At 54.4% G+C, this 27,319-nt stretch overlaps 1 protein-coding gene across 6 annotated transcripts in view; it reads left to right on the top strand.

Annotated features, from left to right (window-relative positions):
* The window catches only part of Piezo2 (piezo type mechanosensitive ion channel component 2), a 365,623-nt gene that overhangs the window by 208,155 nt on the left and 130,149 nt on the right, over positions 1–27,319 (top strand). For all 6 annotated transcript variants that reach the window (XM_047526788.1, XM_047526790.1, XM_047526787.1 and 3 more), the window contains exons 5-7: positions 7,650–7,812; positions 21,404–21,611; positions 22,678–22,891. In XM_047526788.1, the coding sequence (XP_047382744.1) occupies positions 7,650–7,812; positions 21,404–21,611; positions 22,678–22,891 (585 nt within the window). The remainder of the gene's footprint in view (positions 1–7,649; positions 7,813–21,403; positions 21,612–22,677; positions 22,892–27,319) is intronic.

The raw sequence follows: 27,319 nt of genomic DNA, 5'->3' as shown, positions 1-27,319 counted from the left end.
AGGGACAGGAATGGCAGTTGCATGTGATTGATGTCACTCGGGGACAGTCATGAGTGCATCGGGTGCCCTCGTCCTTCCCAGTCAAGGGAACCGGCTCCATGTCTCAGGCGTGCTCTACCAGGAATGTGACGCGTGCGCATGTTCCGACTTACAGAGGACACGGAGCAGGAAGGGCCGCTTGTCAGCGGGAATGAGAACTGGGCAGAGCCACGCAGGGGTGTGCCTGATGCTGCCCTGGAAGGCCTGTCCCCTCATCCTGTCCCTTGGGCACGACCTCTGGACAGTCAGTGCTTGTACGTTGACCAGGTGCTCCTCTTGCCGCCGTGAGGTGTACCCCTGTTGGTAGACGCAGGCCTAGATCACACACGTTCATGGCTCCTCATGCCGCCGTGAGGTGTACCCCTGTTGGTAGCCGCAGGCCTAGACCACACACGTTCATGGCTCCTCATGCCACCGTGAGGTGTACCCCTGTTGGTAGCCGCAGGCCTAGACCACACACGTTCATGGCTCCTCATGCCGCCGTGAGGTGTACCCCTGTTCATAGACGCAGGCCTAGACCACACACGTTCATGGCTCCTCATGCCGCGGTGAGGTGTACCCCTGTTGGTAGACGCAGGCCTAGATCACACACGTTCATGGCTCCTCATGCCGCCGTGAGGTGTACCCCTGTTGGTAGACGCAGGCCTAGATCACACACGTTCATGGCTCCTCATGCCGCCGTGAGGTGTACCCCTGTTCATAGACGCAGGCCTAGACCACACACGTTCATGGCTCCTCATGCCGCGGTGAGGTGTACCCCTGTTGGTAGACGCAGGCCTAGATCACACACGTTCATGGCTCCTCATGCCGCCGTGAGGTGTACCCCTGTTGGTAGACGCAGGCCTAGATCACACACGTTCATGGCTCCTCATGCCGCCGTGAGGTGTACCCCTGTTGGTAGACGCAGGCCTAGATCACACACGTTCATGGCTCCTCATGCCGCCGTGAGGTGTACCCCTGTTGGTAGACGCAGGCCTAGATCACACACGTTCATGGCTCCTCATGCCGCCGTGAGGTGTACCCCTGTTCATAGACGCAGGCCTAGACCACACACGTTCATGGCTCCTCATGCCGCCGTGAGGTGTACCCCTGTTGGTAGCCGCAGGCCTAGATCACACATGTTCATGGCTCCTCATGCCGCGGTGAGGTGTACCCCTGTTCATAGACGCAGGCCTAGACCACACACGTTCATGGCTCCTCATGCCGCCGTGAGGTGTACCCCTGTTGGTAGACGCAGGCCTAGATCACACACGTTCATGGCTCCTCATGCCACCGTGAGGTGTACCCCTGTTGGTAGACGCAGGCCTGGATCACACATGTTCATGGCTCCTCATGCCGCCGTGAGGTGTACCCCTGTTGGTAGACGCAGGCCTAGATCACACACGTTCATGGCTTCTCATGCCTCGGTAGGGTAACCCTGTTGGTAGTCGCAGGCCTCGGTCACACGCGTTCATTACCTCATGGTATTTTATGTTACAGATAAGCCTTAATTTAATCTATCTGTTCTTTTAATCCACCTGTTCTCCTCTTTAAGGATACGTAGGTCGTTCCTAATTTCCAACTCTGTTGACTCCCTTTGAAGATGTAAAATCACTTTCTGAGCACTTAAGATCAAGGGTGACTGTCACAAGATTGTCCACTGGCGCAATTTTGGTCACATTTCGGTGGGGAAATGGCCCATGGATCTCATTGATTTATGAAAACAGGACTTCTTCCATGTAAAAACCTGGTTGGCCTATTTGCAGATGCGGCATTTACTTGAAATACAAGGTAATGATTGTTAAGTGCCCTGAAGCGTGGACTCGTGGTCACCGGGGCGGCCGGCGTGTACACTCTGCTGTGCGCTGCCCTGGGTGCTTTCCTGGATTGCTGGCTTCAGTCAACCCCTGTGAGGAAGAGACCTCTCAAATCTACCTTCCCCCCTGGCTTCTGTTCTGGACAGACGTTCCATGTGACCTCCAGCCTCAACCTCCCCTGCAGTGGCCCAGGGCACACCTGGCACACCGTGAAGCCCGCCCTTGCAGCCACCTTCTTCTTTGGCACCACATCCCTCTAAGGCTCTGCTTGTGTGAATATTTTGCAAAAAATCCAAATGCACTATGGCCTGACCTCGGTCGGCCATTCTCTTTCTGACTGTGTCTGTGATACACCTTCCCGGGCAGTGTCCATGCTTAGACACAGTGCCAGGCACGGAGTTAATACGTAATCATTTATTTTGGATTTATGGATAAAAGTGTCTGCCAGGTTGATCCATTTAGTGTTCATTAGATACAGTTCACATCTCTTGTTTTGGAAATGTTTTCTCCATCATAGTTATTTAACAAAGCCAAACACACGTTTTAATGATAAAAATCTGCAATTGTGTCAATTAAATCTGCACATGCAAATAGCCAAGGCCGTATTCAGGGCCCCTGTCTGTCTGACCTCGGGCCATTTCCGGGCAGTAGTGACTGGAGTATCACAGGGCTCTCCGTGGCCACTGTCTCATGGAATTCTTCATTGGTGTGCCATTCACCCGATTTTCCTAGACTCTGTGGAGGGCCAGCAGTGTGTCCTGGAGTGAGCAACCTTCAGCTGGCCTTCCCTGGCCATGCACACTGCCCCATAGTGCCAGTCCCTGGCATTCAGAGACGGACAAGACAGCAGGCTGCGGTCAGGCAGGTTTGCAAACAATTGGGAGCTAAAGGGTTCATCATTTTCCAAGCCAGTGTGAGCTCCAGAGGAGGAGGGGGCCCATCCCTTTATGGAACCCGTGGCGGAGGAGGACCTTAGGAAGGGCTCTCCACGTAGCTGCAGAGGGTGTCTTGCAGGGGAGGATCCGAGGCATTCTTGGTGAGGGGAGGGGACTGCACAGCAGAGCAGAGGGGACGCACCTGCATATCCTGGGTGCTTCAGAATGGCTGGAATTTGGGGTGGGAGGAAATCACAGCAAGAAATAGCACCTGGAACAGCAAAGACCTGGGGTCCTGCTCATAGGCCACCTAAAGATGCAGGGTAGCTTGCACTTCAACCTCTGAGAAATAAACTCTGGCACCAAGGTGGAGCCTAATTGGCAGAGAAGACAACCCCAAACAAAATAGTCAGGATGTCATTGCAGAACTCCAGAGCCCTGAACTGGGTCATGGGGAGAGTCAGAGGAAGAGTAAGGGCCTTCCCAGCTTTTCAACGAGATGGGAGCTCCCCACTCCCGTCTTGGCTACACACTGATGGTGGCACCATGTTTACTGTCATGGACATACAAGGAAGAGCACATCCAGAATAAAGACAGCATTTGGTTCTGAAAAGTCATGGAATTCTGAAGAGGAGGTGTCAGGAGGACAGGGAGAGCTGCTACTTTCCTCAGGGAGCAGGTGGGTCTGCTGTGTAGATTTGAAACCATCATGGAGATGCCCGTTGGAGCCAGGGGTGGATGTGCCATCCAGATGGAGTCCGGAGGAAAGAAGGCGGAGAACAGAACCCTGTGAGCTTCCCCTCAGCACTCAGGTAGGAACAGGGAAGGGAAGGCAATGGAGGTTTCCAGGATATTCATAGGTAGGTGGGGAACTAGAGGGCAAGGTGAGAGAATCAAGGGGGAGGAGACTTGAAAGCAGATGAGGCTGATGTTGCTGCTGAGACGCTGCAAATTGGAATAGAGTGGGAGGACCCCTTGGAATAGAGTGGGAGGACCCCTGGGTCCTGGGAGGACCGCAAGGCACCTGCAGGGCAGCGTGTGGGTGGGAGCCTGGGCACTGGTGGAGGATGAGTGAGGCTGGAGCCTGGGCACTGGTGGAGGATAAGTGAGGCCGGAGCCTGGTGCAGTGAGCCTTGGAAGAGGAAGTGCAAGATCAGGAAGCCCTGGCTCACTGGCAGGCTGTGCTCCTGACTGTGCAGTGGAGCCAAGCACTTAGCCTTCCCTGGCTTGGTTTCCACGATGTGTGAGATGAGGAAAGGAAAGACCATCTCCAATCCTCTTCCGGCTCCAGAACTTCAATGACTTGCTTGGCAAGTGGGTAAATTGTTGGGCAATTAGATGAGAAAATAAGATGAGCTGTCACTGACTTCTGAAATCACTTCAGACCTATTAAAAAATAAATATGTAGGAGAGCTCTACATTAGCACATCATGATGACAGACGCCTGGGAACTTCAAGGAGGGAAGGTCTGTCTTGACTCATGGTTTCAGAGGTTTTCCGTCCATGCCTGGCTGGCCCCTGGGCCTGAACCTGAGGTGAAGCAGAACATCATGGCGGAAGGGCATGGTGGAGCAGAGCTGCTCACCCCGGGGTGGCTGGCAAGCAGAGACACGGCAGGAAGAGGCAGGGACCAGGGACAAATACACCCTCCAGGTCACATCCCACTGTTCTCCTTCCTTCAAGTAGCCCCGCCCCCTGCAGTTTCCACGACCTCCCCAAACTCCACCCAGTTATGAACCCATGGATCCATCGACAGGACAGAGTCCTCATGACCCAATCATGTCCCCAAACCCCACCTCTGAACATTGCTAGATGGAGGTCCACGTCTTCCACACGTGAGCCTTTGGGGACATTTCATATCTAAACCGTAACAATTGGTACAATTACCAAATTATTCATTCATTCTAGTCAAAAACCTAGACCAGTGGGCATTTGGTTTACCTAGCATTTCCCCAAATCCCTTCCTTGAGAAGTAGCTCTGCAGAATGTAACAGATGTGAGAGGAAAGTTTTAAGAAACAGTTTTGTGCTCAAATAAATTCGGGAAACAGAGGCCGAAATAAATTCGAATGAATTGCTTGACTTGGGAACTTTTCAAGTCTTTTATTATGATAATATGCATTATCAGTTTCTAATAGTTATTTGACCAAAGATTTTTTTTTCTTTTGTTTTAATGCACAGCACTTCTGAGGACTAACATTCTGAAGAAAGTGCTTTATTAAATAATGGTCTAAACAACACAGAGGGACGCTTCATTGATAAGATGCCTCTGAAAGACATTAGATCCTAACCTGTGTCTCGTGCACAGCTTTCGTTACAGTCCTTTGCGAGGGCAGTGTCATGAATGCAGTGCTTTGTGAACTCAGCAAGCCGAGTCCACAGTTCTGCACCTCCACAGCCCAGTAATCCCATTCCCAATGGGAATCGGAGCCAGCCCCGGGCCCGTAGCTGAACTCTGTCACAGGGGGTGGAATGGTTGCTTTTGCAAACTAAGTTCATTTATTCCTTAACGGACGTGTGCTGTGAAATGTCTCTTTGGGGATCAAGAAACACAAAGCAGAGACTGTTATTGGAAGCCGCTGGCTGGAAGCCGGGAGCTCAGTGCAGTTCGCAGGCGGGAAGGTGGGGCTGGGCTGGGCTGTCTGCAGCTCAGCGCTGTGCAGGCAGCAGAGGAGGCCACAGCTGGAGCCCGGGGCACCTTTCTCTCAGAACCTCTACCAACCTCGGCTTGGCGGGGTGCCTTTTGTAAAGTTGATACTCAGTTTGTTCCATGAAAGAGCTATGATAATCTGTCGCCAAAATCCCAGCCGCCCTCTCGCTCCAGCCCCCTGTGTTCGCCAGTCTCTTTCCCCGACCCCGCTCTCCTTCTCATTCCACGGTGTCGCCCGGATCACCTTAGGCCTGCTGTCAAGGTACACAGGGAACCTCTGCGTTTTCCCATGACAAAATCTATCATCTGATTCCATTATTATGAATCTAGTTTGGCTGAAGCTTTCTGAGTTGAATTCTCTTACTCTTGCCGCAGATGAAAGAAACGTGCTAGTAAAAAAGTGACACCTGGTGTTGGTTCGTGAAGTAGGAGCTTAGAACCATTTGTAGAAACAAAGTTCGCAGGACGGTCCCTCGTTCTTTATGGAAGCCAGCTGGACTGCTCTGCAGGCGGATTCCTAGAGGTGCCAGACCAGGAAGCCCTTCGTTAATTGGCAGTGGACAGCTGTGTCCTGCACTGTAAAGGGAAGCAGCCTATGGAGTGAGGACCCTGACGGGGCTCAGTGGGGTGTGGAAACCGCCTACCAGGCTGTGCAGACACTGGGGACACTCGTGAGAAAGCCCTTCGAAACAACAGGAGTGTGGCTTGGCTCCTTCACTGAGCACGAGCACCCAGCCTAGACCTGGGGGCAGGTGGGCCTGGGGGTGCAGGTGGGCCTGGGGGTGCAGGTGGGCCTGGGGGTGCAGGCGGGCCTGGGGTGCAGGTGGGCCTGGGGTGCAGGTGGGCTTGAGGGGCAGGTGGGCCTGGGGGTGCAGGCGGGCCTGGGGGAGATGATAACACCCAGCCGAGTGTGCGGGCAGCCAACACAATAGTACATGCAAAGCTCTCGGCACAAAGAAAAAAGTTCACATTCAAAAGAGTGTTGACATTTTTTACCAAAATGTTAATGATGACGATAATGATTTTCTTGAGGGTCTTGCTGTTTATTATTTTTAAAGTTCTTACTGCAGCGTACGATACACACAGGATGAAAGGTTGCTGTGTGTGATCACACGGCGCGTAGCAATGTGTACAGTCGACCTCTGCCTGGGGTTCTGCATCCCCAGGGCCAGCCACTTGCAGAGGGAAAACTCCTGGGAAAACTGCGTCTGTACAGAGCACCTGCAAGTCTTGTTGCCATGGTATCGTGCCCTGAGCCACAGGCTAGCAGGAGTGCATCCGGTATCACGCGCAGCCGAGGTGATACAAAGCACTCAGGAGGACGGCAGAGGGCACACAGGAACCTGCCACCATTTGAGGGACCCAGGTGTCTGAGGATCTGGGCTCCGCTCCCCGTCCTGGGGCCAGTCCCCTGGGGATACCCAGTGCCCACTGCGTATGTGTACACCTAGGCCTGAGGAACGTCCCTGGCTCTTCCTTCCTGTCTCCAAGCCAGTTTTACCTCCCGTAAACACCTCTCCAAAGCCTTAGGCCTCCTCAGAAGTCGCTCTCTTGATTTTTCCGCTACTTGGCTCCCCTGCAACCCTGCCAGCTCTGCGAAGACTTGGGCATTCTCTGTAGTGTACCCAGCCGTTCTCCGCGTCTGGGTTCTCTGGACGGCGTGGGCAAGGCAGCAGCACTGTCTCTGGGGCGTGTGAGAAGCCTTCTGCAAGAGGGAGAGTCACGCGGCCACCTAGCCCCACGCCCGGGTCTTCTGGTTATCAGTCCAGGGTTTCTCCTCCAACATCAAAAAGAAACCTGCTAGATCAATTCTGTGACCATGTGGGAGACAGAATCAATCAAGTTCGCAAAAGAGGGAAGAGGTCCCGGCTAGAAAAGAGCGCTAACGTTTTCTCTGCTTTCTTATCTAGCTTTCCTCTACATGTATAATAAAGGCCTTCCAACTGCCAATGTAGCTGTAGCTTCCAACTGCTCAGCTAGATTGCAGACAACTGCGTTTGGGCCAGACATGTGGTTTATTTGGCTCTAATATAATCATGAGCGTGTTTTAGAAGTGATTATTGCTTAGAGTTCTCCATAATATTTCTGAAACTCCTGTAAAATGCTGAACTACCTCTGAACCTTAGTGGATTTGTATAAGACCCTGAGGTCCATGAAAAGCCTTCTAACACCTCTAGATGCAAACAGCATCTTTTATTTTAAATCATGGAGAGTACTGGAATGCACTCGAAGAAAGTTAACCATAAAAATAAAAAATCAGCTAAACTTCCTTCCTTTCTTCCCTCCCTAGCTTGAAGGGCGCCGACGCAGGCAATGGGATAAGAGTGTTCGTGCCTGACATTGGGATGTTCATTGCCAGCCTGACCATCTGGCTCATCTGCAGGAACATCGTTCAGAAACCAGTGACAGAAGAAGCAGCGCAGTATAATTTGGAGTTTGAAAACGAAGAACTGGTAAGTCTGACTGTGTGTTTCCCTCCTGATCCCCAGGGCCTTGCCCCTTGCGCGATTGGATTGTGGCGTTGGCATAGCTGGGCGCGCAGAGTCTGTGACTGACAGCGCGTGCAGCAAAGCCCTAACCGACCCTCTGCAAAGCCACCTGCGAGGTCTGCTGGGCATACCTCTCATCCACACAGTAGCCACCTGGAGACAGGTGAGGGACCTTGAGTGCCTAGCCTCAAGAGGCCAGCGTGAGACCCCAAGCCGTCATCGGACGCTCAGGCAGAGGGCTAAGGGTGGGAGTCGAACATCAGGTCCAGGTGTTATGAGCCGCTCGGTCTGGAGATCCCGGTTATCGCTGAGTATTTGGAGGGAGGGGTCATCATTGAGACCCAGTGGACTTTGAAGTCAGAGGCAGAGGCAGACATGCTGGCTCTATGTTCGGGATGACTGTCCATATTCTAGATTGTTTACAGGTCTCAGTGGTGGAGCGTGTGCCTAGCATGCATGAGGCCCTGGGTTAAATTCCCAGCACTAAAAACCAAACCAGACCAAAACAAACAGCCAAGCAATGAATAATAAGGCATCACGTAGCTCCCATGAATACTGAGTAAATATAAAGCGCACGTACCTCACGCGGGGCCTGCTTCTTCGTCCCTTCCACGCTGGTCTCCAGCTCGAGGGGGACCAGGGTCCCCTCAGAACCCTAGATGCTTAAGTTGGACAGTGTGTTTGAGGTCAGCCCCTCAGCAGGAGAATCCCTTCTGCACCTCTCATGACGGATGAACGTGAACGAATAGCAGAGGTTCTCATGGAAAGAGCGTGTGTCTCCAAGGGCAGAGGCCGTTTGCCACAGGCTCGGAGAGCTGGCCCTGGTCACCTGAAGGCAGACCAGTGAGGCAGTGGTCAGGGCTGACGGTGGGAGGTGCCATCACGGTCCAGTCCTTCCCTGGGACCCTCCATTTCCAAGTGTAGACTAGTGGCATCTCTGCCATTTGAAATTTGTGTAGGTTGCTGAGCCTTGCACATCATGAACCCTGTTATTAAAGATACTAAGCATCTCCTTCCAGGCTTTGAAAATGCTGAATGTCGCTGTCGGGTTTTTTCCTTCTTGGTTGAGTTTGGCTTGGGTCCGTTTAGATACTAACGTCCATTCTCTTAGATCTTCCAGTCCACAGGGTACCCAGGAGGAAGACTTGGAGGTGAAGCCTCCGAGTGCAGGGAGAGATTTCTTACTCTGGCAATCTGGGCTTGAGTCTGAAAGGAAGAAGGGTACACAGCCAAAACGCACAGCTGAATTTATTTTACTTTTGAAGGGCCCGGCATACTTTCTGTTGCTTATAAATCTTGGCTTTTGCTGTCCACAATGTTTGGGTTTTGAGGACACCAGAAGAATTGTGTTTGCTGGCTTCGTTTCTTCCTGCATTTGTCTGGATGGAGAAGTGGTAAGGTCTGTGCCCAGGTGCCAGGAGAATGCTCTTCAAGTGCAGCGTCAATTAAGTAGCAACAAATCCCCTGGGAAGACTCATGGGTCTCACCAGTTTGATGATGAGGCTGCTTGCTCTCTTAAAGGTGTCAACAAACCAAGAATTCCCAGTGAAGACCCCCAGGAAGAGGGGGCTGTGTAGGGAAGGACGGCCTTCCTCTCCAGTTTTACAGAGAGTAGACCCCAAAAGGAGACCAGACTCCTCCTCTTAGTCAGTTGTGCATCCCCGTGACCAGGAGCCCTGACCAGAACAATGTAGGGGACGAAAAGTTTATCTGGGGTTCAGAGTTTCAGAGGCTCAGCTCACGGTCAGCCAGCTCCCTTGCTCTGGGTCCAAGGTGAGGCAGCACATCATGGAGGGTGTGGCGAGACAAAGCAGCTCAGGACATCTCTCAGCAGAGAGAGAGCACCCTCTTCACCAGGGACAAAATACGAACCCCAAAGTCATGCCCTCAGTGACCCACCTCTTCCACCACACCCCACCTGCCTGCAGTTACCACTCAGTTACTCCATTCGAGTGCATTAATCCAACCATTAGGTTACACCTCTCACAAACTAATCATTTTACCCCTGAAAGCTCTTGCACCATCTCACACATGAGCTTTTAGGGACAACTCACATCGAAACCATAACACCTGCAGGGCACAGTGGTGCACGCCTGTAATCCCAGGGACTCGGGAGGCTGAGGTCGGAGGATCACAAGTTCAAAGCCAACCTCAGCAACTTAGTGAGACCCTGTCTCTGAATGAGATATAAAAGGGGCTGGGAGTGCGGCTCAGTGGTTGAGCGCCCCTGGTTCAATCATCCCTGATACTAAAAAAAAAAAAAATATAAACCGTAACAGCTGCCATGCCAGAAATCATCTTCTTACTTACATGGCATGTCTGTGTAATTGTTTTAATTCAGAACAGATCTACCAAACATAGCTGGGAGAAAGCCTGCTCTTCTGAAATCTTTTTAAAGAATAAAGAGTTTTATTACAGAAATTAAACTATGTAGGACAGGATCATTTGTGCATTGAAACAATATATCATTTCACCAAACCAATGTTATCTGTGTATTCTTATATAACTTTTTCTAGCTATTTCATGAAATGTGAGAGCTTCTTTTTTAAGCAAATAATATTTTCACATACGTTAAACCAAGTTTCTGATCAATTAAAGATTTATACAAATAGAAATTGCAGTCATAACTTGGTGTGCGTAAAAAGGCAGCTTCCTAATGGTTGACAAATCAAATGAATTAAAACACGAAAGAGAGAATATTCCCATACGAGCTATCCCCCATCTGCTAAAGATTGAGGGATGCAGCGTCTGCGTCCTTCTCTGTCCCTTGGAAATTCTTGCTGAGCCTCGAGCTGCACTCTGCTTTCCAGTAGCCAGTGTCCAGGGGCTCCTGACATCTGCGCTCTGGCAGAAGTGCCAGTGGGGCCGTGCCTCAGGTTGAGGTCCTGGTTAAGTTTCAGCAGAGCAGGAAACAAGAACGGAGGGATGGTCTTTTCACTGGCTCCCTCCAGGGCACTTGCTCAGTTCAGCCTGAGGCTTAGCTTAAGTTTCCTGCCGTGTTTCCTAGATCCTATTTTTTCCAGCAGGCAGACACAATCACACCCAGCCCGGAGTCATCGAGACTGTAGGGAGCTGGGCGGCTCCAGGGCCCAGCAAACCCTGTGCTTCCTGCCTCTGGTGAATGGAAGACCGGCTTGTGATCATCCAGAGACACTGGTGGCAGAGCTGGGTGGCCCCCTTTGTGGCTTCTCCAGGTCATGCTCCGAAGCACCCAGAAAACGCGGCCTGCTGGGTCTGCTTCAGGAAGTGAAGTGCATTCACGATTTGAGTGATGCTTTGAATGCTGGTAGTGTTAAATGCTTGTTGGTGTAAATAAAAGAGTAAGTTTCAGCTGAAGGAACTCATGGTGCTATGGTCCTCAGAAGATTTCAGCGTTTGTCATCACAGAAACCGGTTGAATTTGGATCCACGATAGTGTCTTCCGGTGGCATCTCCCAGTGATACCCCCGTTTACCGGTGACGAGTTCTGCTCCTTCTAATGTTGAAGATTGAACACTAGAGAAGCACGCCAAGGCAAGCAGATTAAGCAGGTTTTATTTAAAGGTAATAATACAGACTTCTCCCGGCAGGAAGAAGGGGGCCATGGCTGATGTTCTAAAGTCCCAAGAAGTGAGCACACCCTACATCTTTTATAGGTTAAAGTCTCTTTTGTTCTCCAGTTTTCTCCCCCCTTATCTCTCCTTCCTGCCTACATGACTAGGCCTGGTTTTGCATTAACTGAGAAACCATGGGCAGGGGGAGGGCCAAGGTGATTCAACCAGGCAAGGGCCCAGGGGGCATTAATTAGCAGCTCCTTGCTTGCAGTCCTTGATAAAGGCAGGTAAATTTGGTCATCAATGGGCTCCAGAGCTCCTTGACATTCCATTCTTCCAGGGGCAGTCTCCAACTTCCAGAGGCAGATGACTTCATGGCTTCATTTCCTCAAATTGACCCAATTTTCTATTTCTACACTACCTGTCCTTAATTCTGGCTTCACCAGGTCACCAGAGCCTGGATGCCCTGGCCCTGTGCTGAGCAGCACACCTGGGGAGTGGCCCTTGTGACATGCCAAACACTTCTCATTGCATAGAAAGCAGGGGACGTCATTCAGGACGTGTTCATGGGGTGACGTTCACCTACCTGGACTTGAACACACAGCTCACAGTGACAAAAACAACTCGAGAATCAGCATGCGGGGACTGTGGCGGCAGCTCAGTGCCCGAGCACGTGCCTGGAGCGGGCAGGGCCCAGCACGAGCCCCAGCACCACCACCAAACCAAAAACAACAGCAACAAGAGGAACTAGCAGCTAGGAAATCGGCTAAGAGCCTCTAAACCGTTACCGCCTTTCACTCACTGGTTAATCCATGTGACCACGTTTACCAGTATATACCTGTGCTCTGCCTTTCTCAAGGAATGGAAGGGCCAAGAAAAACATTTTTCCTTTAGTGATATTTCTAGATCAATATTTTTGGAAATCCTCACAATATTTTGTTCTATTCCTGGATTTTTCAGTAGGTGACTTTATGTGTTTAAATTGCAAATAACCACAAAACACCCACATGGGACTTCTGGGGGAGACTGCTGCCCCCTGGTGTCCCCCGGGGGCAGGACCAAGCAGGCTGTGGTGCTGGGCAGCGGGACTGAGCCCCCGCAGTGGCCAGCTCCAGAGGCACAGCCGCACCCAGAAAGTGCTAGTAACTTCTGGTGCCCGCTCCTTCTTTAGCCACGGATGCCCTGAAGTGGCACTGTCACCTACTCATGACACACGTGCCCCACACTGCTTGTAAGAGACCAGTCCTGTGTCTGGAGCAAGTCAGCTCCCCCCCTGCCTCCATTCACTCGCCCACCTGTGACCCGTCGAGGTGAACATGAGCTCCGTCCACCCAGTCCCTAGAGCGGGCACCTGGTACAACCCTGGGCCCTGTGTCCGTCACAGCAAACCTGTGACTCCACCTTCAAATCCTGTCTGAACTCAGTCCTTCCACTGCCAAAGTCCCCAACCAGAGCCACCACCTCTCAACCAGACCCAGAAGAACCTCCAGGTGGGAGTCCCCGCCTCCAGCTCCATTCTCGCCTCATCATGGAGGTGATACAGAAGCCCCCTGTCGAGTGGAAGAGCAAGTCATGCCATTTTCCTGGAGAGACTATGTCCTTGGATTCCCCCTAAATCAGATTAAGATGCAGGCTCCTGATCTTGACGTGGCTTTCATGATCTGGCCGTGTCCCGCCCTCTCCCACCCCACCCTGCAGACAGACCCCTCTCCCCCCGCAGGGGTCCTGCCCAGCTGCCCTTCCAGGGTTAGCTTCCGGCTTGCTCCAGGGCTGGGCCTGCCTGTCCATGACCACGGCCTGTACTGCCATCCCCTGTGGCTCAGTCCCCGCTCATGTGGGACCCCCTCAGTGGCCACAAGCTCCAGGAGGGTGAGGCTCTGCCCGCCGCATCCTCTGCTGTGGTCCAGAACGTGGCGGGATCCTGAGGACCAGGAGCGTGGCGATGCTCGCGGAGGGCGCACAGGGTCCTCGCAGAAAACCAAGGGGCATAGCACCGGAGGCGAGCCTCGGCCAGCGAGGCTGCAGAGGCTAGTGGCCTCAACCCCGGGAGTCGGGGTGGAGCTTGAGCAGAGTCCCTGCAACCCATGCTGGGCCAGCCTGTCCCGGCAGGGGCTGCAGAAGAAGGAGCTTGCTAAGCGAGGGCACGTTTACTTCTTCAGTTCCTTTTCTCTGAGGTCCTACTGTGCGCTGCAGGATGGCCTAAAGTAATATCTAATAGCGGGTGGGTTTTGGTTTTGGTTTTTGGTGCTTTGGGGAAATGGCGTGGTTTTTGTTTGTTTTCTTTCTTCCTTTTTCATGTTTTGCTTTGCTTACCAAGAGTATTTTTCTTCTTTATCACTTAATAATCCCGCCTGCCTTGGGAATCATTGGAACAGGGCATCTCAAATTCCTGCAGTCAGATGGCTTAGGACCCGACGTTTGCTTTCACAGAGCTAATCTACCCGGCAGCCCTGAGCAATGGACCTGCCGTGGAGGGTTCTCCTTCCTCTCCTTCCTCTCCCGGGACCCAGCTTGGGGCTTGGAGCAGAGTGGTGCTCAGGAGAGGTGCTGGGTGGCAGGATAGAGGGGTAGGCAGCAGGCCTTGCTGTGCCCCTGCTCCGCTCAACCTCTTGACATCCTGGTTCAGTGTTGTTTGGGGACTTGTTTGTTTGTTCGTCTGTATTGCGGTGCCGGGCTTAAGACCAGGGCGAGACTCTACCACTGAGCCACGGCCCAACCCCTTTGACAGCTTCATAACAGAGACTTAGGTTGCTTTTATTTGCATCTTGGTCCATCAGAGGTGACCCCAGGGGTCCCGAGCCGCTCAGGAAGCGCTGGAGCACCCGCCAGGTTTGGGCCTCAGGAGCTGCCCTCTCCTCTCTCCTAGACCCACTTTGTTAGGGAGCCTGCGAGCATTACAAACCACCATGCACGCTGAGCCAGATGGAAAGGGAAAAAGGTCCTTTAATGCACAAGCCAGGCAAGCGACTCGGAGCGGACCAGCACCTCAAAGAACTCCCAGCACCTGAATATTAGAAACACAGAGTTGATAAGGCAAAATCCACAGAAACCACAAGAAGAGTTGAGGCACACGTAGGTCAGAAAGACCCTGTTGAGACCGATATTTCAATTACATGAGAGTTGTTTTGAGTATACATTTCAGAGTCACCTTGTTATACCTCAGGGCCATAGGGACACGACAAGGTCACAGTCAGGGACACGGGAAGATCTTGCTGTACTGTCAACGTAGACACAGCTTCAGGAGGCTGAAAGGAAAACATTTGAAGCAAGCATATTATGGAGTCAGGTCAGAGCAAAATGGAGTTACTTTGGTTCTTCTCCATTTCAATTTCTAGAGCAAGTACCAGGGTGTGTTGTCTGGAAGAGTCAAATCGAGCTGTTTCCTAGGAGAGAAGTGGGTAGTACAGGGCTTAATGATCGGGAACCAAAGACAGACTGAATTGGTAGACGGAGTGCGTGTGTACATGCGTGTGTACATGCGTGTGTGCGCGTGCGTGTGTGCATGTGTGAGTGCTGATTTGGTGTTCTGCTTTTCCATTGAGGGATTTTCTTTCTAAATTTCAAAGCAAAACCCCTTACAATGAACCGTCTTTGTGGCGTGGCTGGTCTCCTCTGCTGTTCGTCTCCTCACGTGCTGTTCTGATGCCTCCTAGGGTCTGGCGCCAGCTCACTTGGCGGCCTAACTGGGAAGTCTTCCGACATTCCCACCAGGGCCAGCACAAGCCCAGGGAGAGGCCGCTCTGTGCTGGCACTCCTCAGGGCCCCACAGGTCCTGGTCCCTGTCCTGTAGCCTGTTGCTAAGCCCTGCGGCCCTCCGCACACTCCTCTCCAGATGACCTGGGAGCTCTCTAAACTGCTCTCGTGAGCTTGGAGAACAGTCTTCCCAAAACCAGTCCCACAGGAAACAGGACCTCCGCTGTCCCTGAGCTGCCTCACGTTGGGCTTGGTGGCATTCGTGATGGCCCGTGCCAGTCTGCCTCCCGCTCTGGGGAATGCTGCGGACACCTTTGTCCCTGCTGCGACCCACAGCATGTCTTCCGCCCGCCTCGGGGCTCTCGGTCGGGATGAAACACCAATACGTCCCCATGCTCAACTGGTGACCCTGCGGAGACATGCTCCCTTTGCCTCTGGGACTTTAGACTCCTGTGTGTGACTTCAGTACAGCTCATGGAAGTGTCTTTAAAACCCATTTCTAACCTAGGGTGACAGGAAGAAGTTTCAGCTGCAAAAAGCAAGCAAACAAGTCTGGGGTCTGAGCTTGACTCCAGCCCGGAAGCGGCTCCAGAGAAAGACGTCCTCAGTGTGTTTTCCAGAGAAAGGCACCTGCTGAGACGCGACTCCAACAGCGTGTCTCTGCATTGCACCTGCCCAGGGGGACCCAGTACTGAAGCCGCTCCTCAGCGCCAGCACCCAGCAAGTGTGGGTTCTGAGTGGCGGCTTCAGAATCACTCGTGCCAGAAGTTCTGGTTTAGTAAGTGCAAGGGTGAGCCTGGAATCCTGTCCTCCCCGGGGTCCCCAGATTACCCTCGGGGTTTATTCCCACCCAGACTGTCAGGTAGAGCGGAGGCTCGGTCCCACCAGGCAGCTCCGCGTCTCCCCTTGCAGAACCTGTTAGAAGCCACAGCTCCTGGGCCCCGGCTGCTGCGAGTGTGCAGCCTCAGGGGGTGAGAGGTGTCCAGTCCTCGTCTGGTGCGCAGAACTGGTGTCCCCTGTGGAGCCGAGGCCACCACACGCAGAGCCTGCTCACGTGTGGTGACACGCAGTCCTGATGCGCGTTATCAGAGTCGGAAATCAGGAACTCCGTCGCCTTCGTTTTCCAGTTCTTTGCTGTATTTTAAATTGACAGATAATAGTTGCACGTTTATGGTACAACGTGCTATTTTGGTTCACGTAGACACTGCGAATGATCGACTCAGGCTCCTTAGCACCTTCGTTACCTCAGATGCCTGCTGCTTCTCTGTGTGGACAACACTTAGAATCCTCCCTCGCCTCCCTAGGAACCGGCCGCTCTTCACCCGTCAGCACCCAATCAGCACCCAGTCAGCACCCAGTCAGCAAGCACCCATGCAGCACCCATGTGGCACCAGTCAGCACCCAGGCAGCACCCAGGCAGAACCCAGTCAGCACCCAGTCAGCACCCAGTCAGCAAGCACCCATGCAGCACCCATGTGGCACCAGTCACCACCCAGGCAGCACCCAGGCAGAACCCAGTCAGCACCCGATCAGCACTCAGTCAACACCCAGTCAGCACCCAGTCAGCACCCGGGCAGCACCACTCAGCACCCAGGCAGCACCCAGGCAGCACCCAGTCAGCACCTGGTCAGCACCTGTACAGCACCCAGTCAGCACCCAATCAGCACCTAGGCAGCACCAGTCAGCACCCAGCCAGCACCCAGTCAGCACCTGTACAGCACCCACTCATCACCCAGGCAGCACCCAGTCAGCAAGCACCCATGCAGCACCCATGTGGCACCAGTCAGCACCCAGGCAGCACCCAGGCAGCACCACTCAGCACCCAGCCAGCACCCAATCAGCACCTGGTCAGCACCTGTACAGCACCTAGTCAGCACCCAGGCAGCACCCAGTCAGCACCCGGGCAGCACCACTCAGCACCCAGCCAGCACCCAATCAGCACCTGGTCAGCACCTGTACAGCACCTAGTCAGCACCCAGGCAGCACCCAGTCAGCACCCGGGCAGCACCTTGGCAGCACCCGGTCAGCACCCAGGCAGCACCTAGGCAGCACCCAGTCAGCACCCAGCCAGCACCCAGTCAGCACCTGGTCAGCCCCGGGCAGCAGGTCAACAGAACCATCCCTCCTCCTGGACCACACCCCTTGCCGGTCCTGCTCTTGGTCTTGCTCTTGGTGGCAGTGGGAGTGGGCTGTCCTCCTGGGCCTGGCTCATTTCACTTGGCCTCAGTTCCCTAGGCCCATCGGCATGTGACAGGGCTTCCCGTTGGAGTCAGCAGCTTCTAAAGGACTTAAAAGTCCTCCACGCGTGTTAGGTTTTGAGGGGGCCGTGACCCTGTGGGGTGCTTACTGGGCTTGTTACACCTGGACGGCTCACTTTGTCTCGCCCGAGCGCCCGGTTATTGGGGCTGGATGGCTGTTTCAGCTGCGGCTCTCCAGCGCCCAGGCCAGCTTCCCGCTCTGGAGGGGGCCCTGCCCTGCAGGCCCTGATTAGGCTCCAGCAGCTGACCAAGGGGCCAGCCCCCACGGGGCCAGCGGGCTCACGGCAGCCACCCCACCGACCCGCTGGGCTTAGCAGGCTACAAAGGCATTTCCAGCGGAGGCCCCAGGGTTCTGGAATAGAAATGCTCAGAGGCCTCCAGGGCAGCGGTGTGTTCATGAAAGGCTGCGGCCGCCGGCCTGGGGAGGGCAAGGGAGGCATTCCTGTAAGCTCGCAAAGGCTGCCTGAGCGGATTTGTGCTGATTTGATCTACTTCCGCAGCCATTCCCTAACTGAACTGTGAGTCATCTGCTACAAGTCACCAGCACGTTTCTGTCACCTCCTCCTCCTTCCGCGCAGGGTCAAGGTTTTGGCCGAGCTCCTTCCTGGATGGGTGTTTTGTGCCCCCTCACTGGGTGTGAGGAGGGTAGGTCACACATGCCTGCCTGTGCCAGGGTCCCCTGGCGGCCTCGAGGGCTGTGCCTGAGGACCCCACGGTCTTCCCGCCCCCAGGGAGCCAGAGTTGCTGACAGGAAGGGGCCCGAGGCCGGGCTCAGGGGCCAGAAGGAGAACCGTGGGTTCTGGTTCCCAGGTGGGCCCTGCCTTGGTGCTGAGGCAAAGGAGGAGCCGCAGGTGGGCAGCCGCAGAGAGGGCACCATCTCTGCGCTCCACCCAGGTAATACCTGAGCCCCATGGAGGACCACCTGCCCTCAGGTGAGCCCCAGACCGCTGCAGGCCCAGCTGCCCGAATGCTGCAAGCAGCCGTTGTCGCCCAGCTGGACCCCCGCAGCCAGGGCCCCAGGGCTCTGGGACTGCACTCCCACCGCAGGGTGCTGGACCCCCGCAGCCAGGGCCCCAGGGCTCTGGGACTGCACTCCCACCGCAGGTTGCTGGACCCCCGCAGCCAGGGCCCAGGGCTCTGGGGCTGCACTCCCACCGCAGGGTGCTGGACCCCCGCAGCCAGGGCCCCAGGGCTCTGGGACTGCACTCCCACCGCATGATGACGGCTCAGGCATCCAGCCTGCGTCCCGTCCTGTCACCAGTAAAGACAAGCATAGCAACAGCCTTTGATTCCTCCTCCCTTTGGCCCCGTACAAAGCCACGGCTGTTCTGCCGATGGGTTGGGACGACTGGACCTCCAACAGCAGCCAGAGACACACACCCGGCCCCCGCCTCTCCCCACCACAGCCCCGGGCTGCCGCTGCGTCCCCTCTGCTTATTCCCCGGCAGCCACTGGAACAATCCTGTGAAACCAGCGGGATCATAGAGCGGATGGAGGGGCCAAAGGCCAAGTGCCGTAGGTACTCACGGCAGGATTGTGGTGGGACTGGAGCAAACGCCGTTTTTCTGCAGTTAGACAGGGAAGCATGCTTGCTGGTTGGTGGGGCGATCAGGGAGAAATGGAGTGGGCTGTGACGTGGGCTGCCGGCGATGGGAGTTCGCTGGAGTCCTGGAAGCTCGCGCAGCTACAGGAGGAACGTGTGTCTTGCAGGCAGACCTCAGGGAAGTGGGGTGATGGGCTTGATGCAGCTGGGGATCTTCCCTCAGTAAAGTAGAAACCAAGGTCATCCTCAGAATGAGAAGGCTGAGCCTGGTGTGGTCCTCTCAGGGAGCAGACGGCCATCGGCCAGAGCACGTCCCTCTGCACACCGGCTCTTCCCTCTGCCCAGACTGCTCTTTCCTGGAACTTCAACATAGCTTGTGACTTGGTGACATTCAGGTCTTGGCTTAAATGTCACTTCTTGTGAGAGTCTCCCTAACCTCAGATCTAGCGTAGCCACCCTTTCGGTCATCCGACCCTATTTGATTTCTTCCCGGGAGATACTCGGCTTGCTAATTGTCACGAGCACGTCGTGACACTTGCGGCCTGTGCTGGATCGGGAACCGGGTAGGAATAAGGTAACACTCACGGAGTCAGCGGATGGTCCTCAGATGAGATTTTATTGATGCCCGGTTCACAGCAAACAGCAGTCAGTCATCAAGGTAACAGCATGCAGCGACCGGGAGCCTGGAGCTGGGGAGCACTATCATGTCACTAGTCAGCGGGACATAGTGACAGACTCTGTCGGTGGAGTAGTGCCCGCTCGCTCCGGATCAGTCTGCAGTTTATATAGTCACAAGTCCACACATTACATAATTTGTTTTTCAAGTCCTAGATTCTGCAAACTCATCTAGTAAATATTTTTACCAGTTTTACCATGAAAACTAATGCAAATTTGGTGTAAACAAACTGCCAAATGTTTTTCTCAGTGACTGCATAGTCACTATGTACCTCACCGCACGTCACTCTACTTATCTTAACACTACACACACATTTTGTTTTGATCTATCACAGCAAACAACATGTTTTTTTATAAGTTTCACAAAATGGAGTCAGAAAGCAAAATGGAAGTTGTTTGGTTCACTTCAACAATGTTCCATACACTAATCATCCTCCAGGCTGCATGGCCCCTGCCGTGCCTTTGACCAGAGTGGGCAGGACACCTGAGCTTGTATGAATAGAAACACCGGGAGCCTGAGACTCAGGAAAAACAGGGTCCGGGTCTCCACAGACAGGGCCTGGCCCCGGGCAGAGGGCCCCGTGTGGCGAGCCAGCGTCTCGCACAACCTGCACACACCCCCCTGCGAACTCAGCTCCACAGGCCTTACAGCGCCAGGCGTAAGTGCCGTGTAAACAGCTGTTGTCCTCTGTTGTTTAGGGAAGAGTGACCAGAAAAAAGTCGACATGTGGACACGATGTTTGCACATTTCTGATCTGCATTCTGTTGAGCTGGGGCTGCAGAACCCTGGAGAACCCACTCACGTTAGGAAGGACGGAGCAGAAGCCCATGCATCCGGGGGGCCGGGCTTCGGCCTGCCTGTGGCGTGTGCGGTGTCGTGTGCACGGGTGGTGGGCGGAGAGGGCCGGTGTGTCCTCCTTGGCAGACGGGAGGTCTGAGGTCCCAGGACCTCCTTCAGCTCCAGGCCAGCCCCTGTGCTGCCCCCAACCCCAGGGGCCCAGGCCGTCACCACCAGCAGTGAGAGTGTTATGTGAACGCCTCTGAGCTAAAAGTCTGGGGACAGGACTTTGCCCTGGGAACTGGAAAGGCCAGGGGGCGCTTTTCACGCCTGACCTGGAGCTAAGACCAGTCAGAGCCCCGCCCAGCTGTAGCTGAGAAGTCTCCACCAGGAGGCAAATGCACACAGTCGCATAGTCTCGGAAGACTCTGCTAGCCTCAGGGCGAGGGCCTGGATGTATGAGTCCTTCGAATATTCCAATGAGGGAGGGAGGGAGGGAGGGAGGGAAGGACGGAAGGAAGGAAAACTCCTACTTCATCTTTAAAAGCAAGACAAACAAGCAAAATGGGTTTGCGGCCCCAGTTGAAAGAACACCTGTGTGTTCCGGAGTGTGTCTCCCCTAAATCTCCAGCGATGGTACTGAGTGCCCAGGATGGGACCGGGACGTCGTTCTCTAAAAGGAACAAGGAGGCAACTGTGCTTTAGCCAGGTAGCCCAAGACCACGCACCCTCCTGAGGTCGGGAAGTCCTGAAATAGCCAGCAGAGGAAAGCCTAGGAAGCAGGGACGGCCGAGCCCTAGTGGGCTCCCTCTGGTGAGGCTATAGATGGCCCGTCCCACCCAGAGCCCTCCAGGGCACACCAGAGGAGCTCGCGGGGGCAATGCTGCGGGTAAGGCCGCAGGGACCCCGACTGCTGTTTCTGCTCACTTCCTCGGGAAAGGCCAAGAGTGGCGCCGGCCCCAGCACACACGCGGGCAACGGGGCGATGTGCGCCCTGCTGCCTTGGGGATGACCTCTCTCCCTGACCGGCCTGCAGAGGGCCGGAGTGCAGCGTCCTCTCTTGTCATTTCTTTAGGCTGCAGGGGAAAAGGGGGACCCAGAAGAGGCTCTGATCGCCGAGGATTTAGACGGCGCGGACGGCACAGACGGCGAGCTGGAGGAAAGCGCCAAGCTCAGGATGTTCCGCAGGGTGGCCTCCCTGGTCTCCAAGCTCAAGGAGTTCATCGGCAACATGATAACCACTGCAGGCAAAGTCGTGGTCACCGTGCTGCTGGGGTCCTCGGGTGAGTGTGGCCCTGACTGCCGGTCCCGGGGGGCGGGGAGCAGCCCAATGCCATCTCGGTAACTGTCAGGCGAGCCCCGGGAGAGAGCCTCACCTCTGCTGGGTTCTGGTGCTGATGCTGTGCAGGGGTCCTGACGGCAATCCCGAGTCAGCCCTGTTCCTGCCTTTTCCACGTCCGAGGGGCCTCCTTTCCTGGGTGGAGGTGGCTCTCGGGGTGAGCTGCGGCGGGTCTGAGCCGGCCTCGCGGCTCCCACGTGGCTCTGTGTGGAGACGTTTTTGACATCCTGGGGTAACTCTCAGGACAGGCTGGCTTTCTTCAGAAGCTCGGTGGCAGTCTTCCCGCAGAGACCCACCGCCTTTCGGCTTGGGCCACCTCGGCCTCCTCCACGGGGCCAGCTTCCGCTCTTCCTACTCCTGCGCCACCGGCTGGAGTCAGGGTGCACCTGCCAAGCGGCCCAGAGAGTGGTGAACATGAACTACTCAACCGTTTTTAGTAGAGGAAAAAATAAGAGAGAAAGGAAAGTAGAATTTCTCAAGAAATACAGTGCGGCATCTCAGTGAGTCCTTTCTCGATGCCGAGACGCGGAGTCAACACTCACAAGGCAGCCGCCCGTCTCCAGCCCCCTCAGCGGCAGCAAACTCCAGATCCTGTGGGCTGGACGAAGCGGAGTGAGACGAGCTGCCACCCAGGTCGGGGTGTTTTGAATCTTAGTTAACTTCGAAGTAAAGCAAGTAAAATGCTGTTGGGGAGTTTGGAATGCCCAGGCACGGGTCCCCCCAAAACTTGGGAGCAGCAGAAAGAAGGAAGCAGGCAAGTAAGTCTGCAAATTCTCTTGGTGCCAAGGAGATGTTCACTCCGCTGAAGTGCCGTGGCCTTCGCCCTCTGGCCTCTCACTGTTTTAAAAGCTGTCCCCTCAGCCGAGCCTTTCCATGGCACATCCAGCGTCACTCCTGGTTGTATTCATCAGCTGGGACTAAGCCCCGGACCTGCCCTAAGGGCAGGCGAGGGACGTGGCCGCCGTGCCCTCCAACCCTGCATGCCTGACCGCCTCCCTCCCTCCCTCCAGGTATGATGCTGCCGTCTTTGACCTCGGCTGTCTATTTCTTTGTGTTTCTGGGCCTGTGCACCTGGTGGTCCTGGTGCCGGACATTCGACCCATTGCTGTTCAGCTGCCTCTGTGTCCTGCTGGCGATTTTCACTGCTGGGCACCTGATTGGACTTTATTTATATCAGTTCCAGTTCTTTCAAGAAGCTGTTCCGCCCGACGACTACTATGCAAGGTGAGAGGCACTGCTGGCCAGTGGGAGGGGCCCCCTCTCCACCCACCTGAGTACCTCACTTGGTGCGTCGGATCCTCAGGGTTCTTCTGAATGCCCACTGATGTGTCAGGCAGAGACGAGAGCTCTCATTTAATTTGACAAAACAGTGCTGGGATGGCAGGTGCTCACAGGTGACCTGCTACTGGATGGCAGGTGCTCACAGGTGACCTGCTACTGGATGGCAGGTGCTCACAGGTGACCTGGGGGGGCTACTGGATGGCAGGTGCTCACAGGTGACCCCGGGGGGCTGCTGGATGGCAGGCGCTCACAGGTGACCTGCTACTGGATGGCAGGTGCTCACAGGTGACCCCAGGCTGCTGGATGGCAGGTGCTCACAGGTGACCTGGGGGCTGCTGGATGGCAAGTGCTCACAGGTGACCTTGGGGCTGCTGGATGGCAGGTGCTCACAGGTGACCTGGGGGGGGGGGTGTTGCTGGATGGCAGGTGCTCACAGTGACCTGGGGTCTGCTGGATGGCAGGTGTTCACAGGTGACCTGGGGGGGGGTGCTGCTGGATGGCAGGTGCTCACAGGTGACCTGGGGTCTGCTGGATGGCAGGTGTTCACAGGTGACCTGGGGTCTGCTGGATGGCAGGTGTTCACAGGTGACCTGGGGGGGGTGCTGCTGGATGGCAGGTGCTCACAGGTGACCTGGGGTCTGCTGGATGGCAGGTGTTCACAGGTGACCTGGGGGGGGTGCTGCTGGATGGCAGGTGCTCACAGGTGACCTGGGGTCTGCTGGATGGCAGGTGTTCACAGGTGACCTGGGGTCTGCTGGATGGCAGGTGCTCACAGGTTACCTGGGGTCTGCTGGATGGCAGGTGCTCACAGGTGACCGGCTACAGGAAGGTGGGTGCTCTCACAGTGACCCAGTGGGAGATTGCTGCTTGCTTGCTAATTGGAAAGGAAACATCTTAATTTGTGAAGCAGGCAACACTCTGGCCTCCAGTTGATAAAAGCCGGCATCCCTGAGACTGAGAGCCTGCGGCTCCCCCTCGGGAGGGTGCCGTACGAGGTCCCCAGCCCCCGAGGCTCGGGCCTTAACACCTCGCTGCACGGCACAGACACAGGAAGAGAGGAAGAGTTTTCAGTGGCTCCACAAGAAACCAGTCAGAAAAGCCCAGAGCGTGGGTGCCACTCGGCAAGTGACTGGTGGCTTCAACTGGTCCGCATCAGGACAGAACGGCATGTGGCGAGAGCGGGAGGCGAGGGTGAAGGGTCGGTAAGGACACCAGCGGACACGAGTGACCGCTGGTCTGCACCAGATCCCACGACGTCACCAGGGCATCGAGGGCTTGCTGGGGGGTGTTGACATCCGGTGGGCGGCAGAGGACCGCCGGGAGTCACGGCTAATTTCTCAGGTGTGCGATGGCAATGCGGGTATTCAGGCACAGAGGACGTGCCGTTGCTTTGGTAGCCGGTGGGGACCCAGGGATGCAGTGTCATGACGCCTGCAGCTTTCAAATGCTTCAGCCAGGAACCACGGCCTGCGAGAGAGACAGGGAGCGGACAAGAGCCCCCGAGCCACGAGGCCAGTATGGGCGGTTCGTTGTCCTCGGTGAGCTTTTCTGTGCCCCGGGAAAAGTCCACAAAGTTACAGAGACGGACAAGGGCATGGGAATGGCAGCAGAGGGTGCTGGTGTGGCAGCTGGCCTGATCTCCTGCCTCTGCCCGCTCTGGGCAGTGGTCAGTGCTTTGGCGCTGTGTTCTGCAGAAGCAGGATAATGCCATGGGGCCTCTGGGCTCCGCGGCCTTCTCGTGAGTCTCTGCGGTATCCACGTGATGGTGAATGCGCAGGTGCCATGCGCGGGCCTTGGCTGGCGTGTGAGTAGATCTGGCCACAGAAGTGCTGGTCTGTGGCCGTCTGGACGGTGCTAACAGGCGCTAGTCAGATCCTGAAACCGCACGCCCAGTTAAAGTCACAGTCGGCGCTCAGCACACGCCCACTGCGAGTTCCAAGTCCAGGTGGCTCCGCCATCCCACCCTGATCCCGTCGGGCCGAGGAAGCTGCCACAGGGCCCATGCAGTCCCTACATGAAGCAGGTTGCATCATACTATTTTTGGCAGTTGGGGTGAATAAAGGTCCGATTTCAGTCCAGACTTTATCTCTGGACTAACGGATCCTTCAACTTCTTTGCTTTTTGGTTTATTGTCTGTGTATAGAAAAAATTGTTCTGCACTGTTGAAAGGGCTGGCTTTTGGGGATGACTGCACTGGGAGATCCTCTGGAGAGCCGCAGGTTTGGGGTTTTTATTCTTCCTGCCAGTTGAGAATCTCTTCTTCCACCTAGGAGCTGAGAGCCAGAAGCATGGCTGCCCTGTGAAACTCGGGTAGGTAGGGCCAACTTTTGCTCTGCAGGGTGAGTTAGACTCTCAAGACATGATCATGGTACAAGAGCAGCCCAGACCAGAGACGGGTGTGCTGGCACAGGCCCGCAATCCCAGCCACCTGGAGGCTGGGGCAGGAGGGTTGCAAGGTGGAGGTCAGCCTCAGCAACTTAGCGAGGCCCTAAGCACCTTGATGAGACCCTGTCTCAAACTAAAAAAATAAAAAGAGCTGGGTACATAATTCAGTGGTAGGGCACCTGTGGTTTTAACCCCCATAAGAAAGGAAGAAGGAAGGAAGGAAAGAAGAGAGGAAGGAAGGACAGACAGACAGGTGTGAAAGAGCAAGCAGGTCTGTGTTCCAGTAAAACTGTGCTTATAAAAGCTGAAATTTGAATTTCATATTCTTTGCACATTTCATGAACCAAAACCAGCGGGGGCCAGACTTGGGCCAGGACCACAGATTCTTACAGATTTTTTTGTTAAGAGGAATTATCCTTATCTCCCTGAGTTCCAAGAGCTGGTCTGTGGAAAGGGTCACAAAGGGTCCCCATTCAGGGTAATTTGGGTTCCCCTTATTATTTCGGGCCCGCATTTCTCTGGCAGATGACAATCAGTTTGCTAAGAAATTGACACATCCTGTCCACTTAGGCCAGGCAAGGCTGCAGGTAAAAAGTGTGTGGGGTAGCTCAGTGGCCCACCTGGTAGACTTCTTCCCTTAACCTGGGTCCCCACTCACATCCGTCTGTCCCTGTCAGGAGGAGTGCACCTATGGGTAGCTGTAGAGCTCATTCTCTGGAGCTCAGGAACTCACCTGTCAGACCCGTACTTAAAGCCTTCCGGCCTCGGTTTGCTTATTCATAACATAGGATGGAACCATGCCTGGCCTGAGCAGGGAGCGCGCTGCCATGCTGATAGACCAGCACACGGAGCGCCTGTGGGCACTGGGGTGCTGATGAGAAGACTCCATGTTTCCTGTTGAACTCTGCTGGCTGTCTCATGTTCAGACTTGATTCTGCACTTCTAACGGTTGACCCCAGCCTCATCGCCCGTTGCCTGTAGATCCCTGAGCACATAAAGCTGTTCCTTCCTTCTCGGGAAGTGTCCTCTCCTGCTCACACATCTCTCTGACCTCTACTCTTCCCTCAAAAGCAAGCCCAGGCACTTCCTTCTGGAAACTTCCACACTCCTCCTGTGAAGAACAGGAGTTACCTTGCAGCAGTTGTCCTCTGCACACTTGCTGCTCCAGACCATGGGTCACACGTGTGTCTGCCTCAGGAGGTCTTGGTGCTTGGACTTGGTTCTCTCAGGATTTAGCAAGCTGCTCACACTCTGTTTCCTAAAATGTTTGTATTTTAGCTCCTTGAGATGAAAACAATGTAAATACAAGAATAGCTTTGTCCCTGTTATATTCAGAAATGGAGAGAGAGACAGAGGCTCCAGTCAGGCACAGAGTAGGATCGACCTTCAGACCAAGAAGTTTATTAGAGCCCATAGCACCAGCAGGGTCCGAAGTAAACCTTCAGTGTACCCAGGAAAAGTAGAAAGTGTGGTTGTGTGTGTGTGTATGTGTTGAATTTTATTTTTTCACATTGTTTATTGGTGCATTATAGTTGCACATAATGCTGGGATTTGTTGTTACATATTTGTACATGTGCACAATATGACAATATAAGTTGGCCAATATCACCACCCAATGCTTTTCCCCTTCTTTGTCTCTTCTGATTAATTTTGGTGTGAAATCTGCTTTGTCAGATATGAGAGTAGCTTCTCCTACTCATTTGGGGGCTCCATTCCCAAAGTGTATCAATTTCAACCCTTTAACTTTCAGCCTGTGACTGGAAACAACATATAGTTAGGTCTTGTTTTTTAATCCATTCTGACAGTCTATGTCTTTTAATTGGGGAATTGAGAACTTTAACATTCAATGTTATTATGGAGGTGTTCATTTATTCCTGCCATTTTGATTTATTTATCATGTTTAATTTGGTCTTGTTTCTCATTTTCTTAGCTAGTCTTCAAATGAGATTTGTTCATTTGTGAGTCCTGGGGTTTGTTTTTGATTTC

The sequence above is a fragment of the Sciurus carolinensis genome, chromosome 15 (genome assembly GCF_902686445.1).
Source record: "Sciurus carolinensis chromosome 15, mSciCar1.2, whole genome shotgun sequence".
Lineage (NCBI taxonomy): Eukaryota > Metazoa > Chordata > Mammalia > Rodentia > Sciuridae > Sciurus > Sciurus carolinensis.
This window is presented reverse-complemented; position numbering and strand designations above follow the sequence as displayed.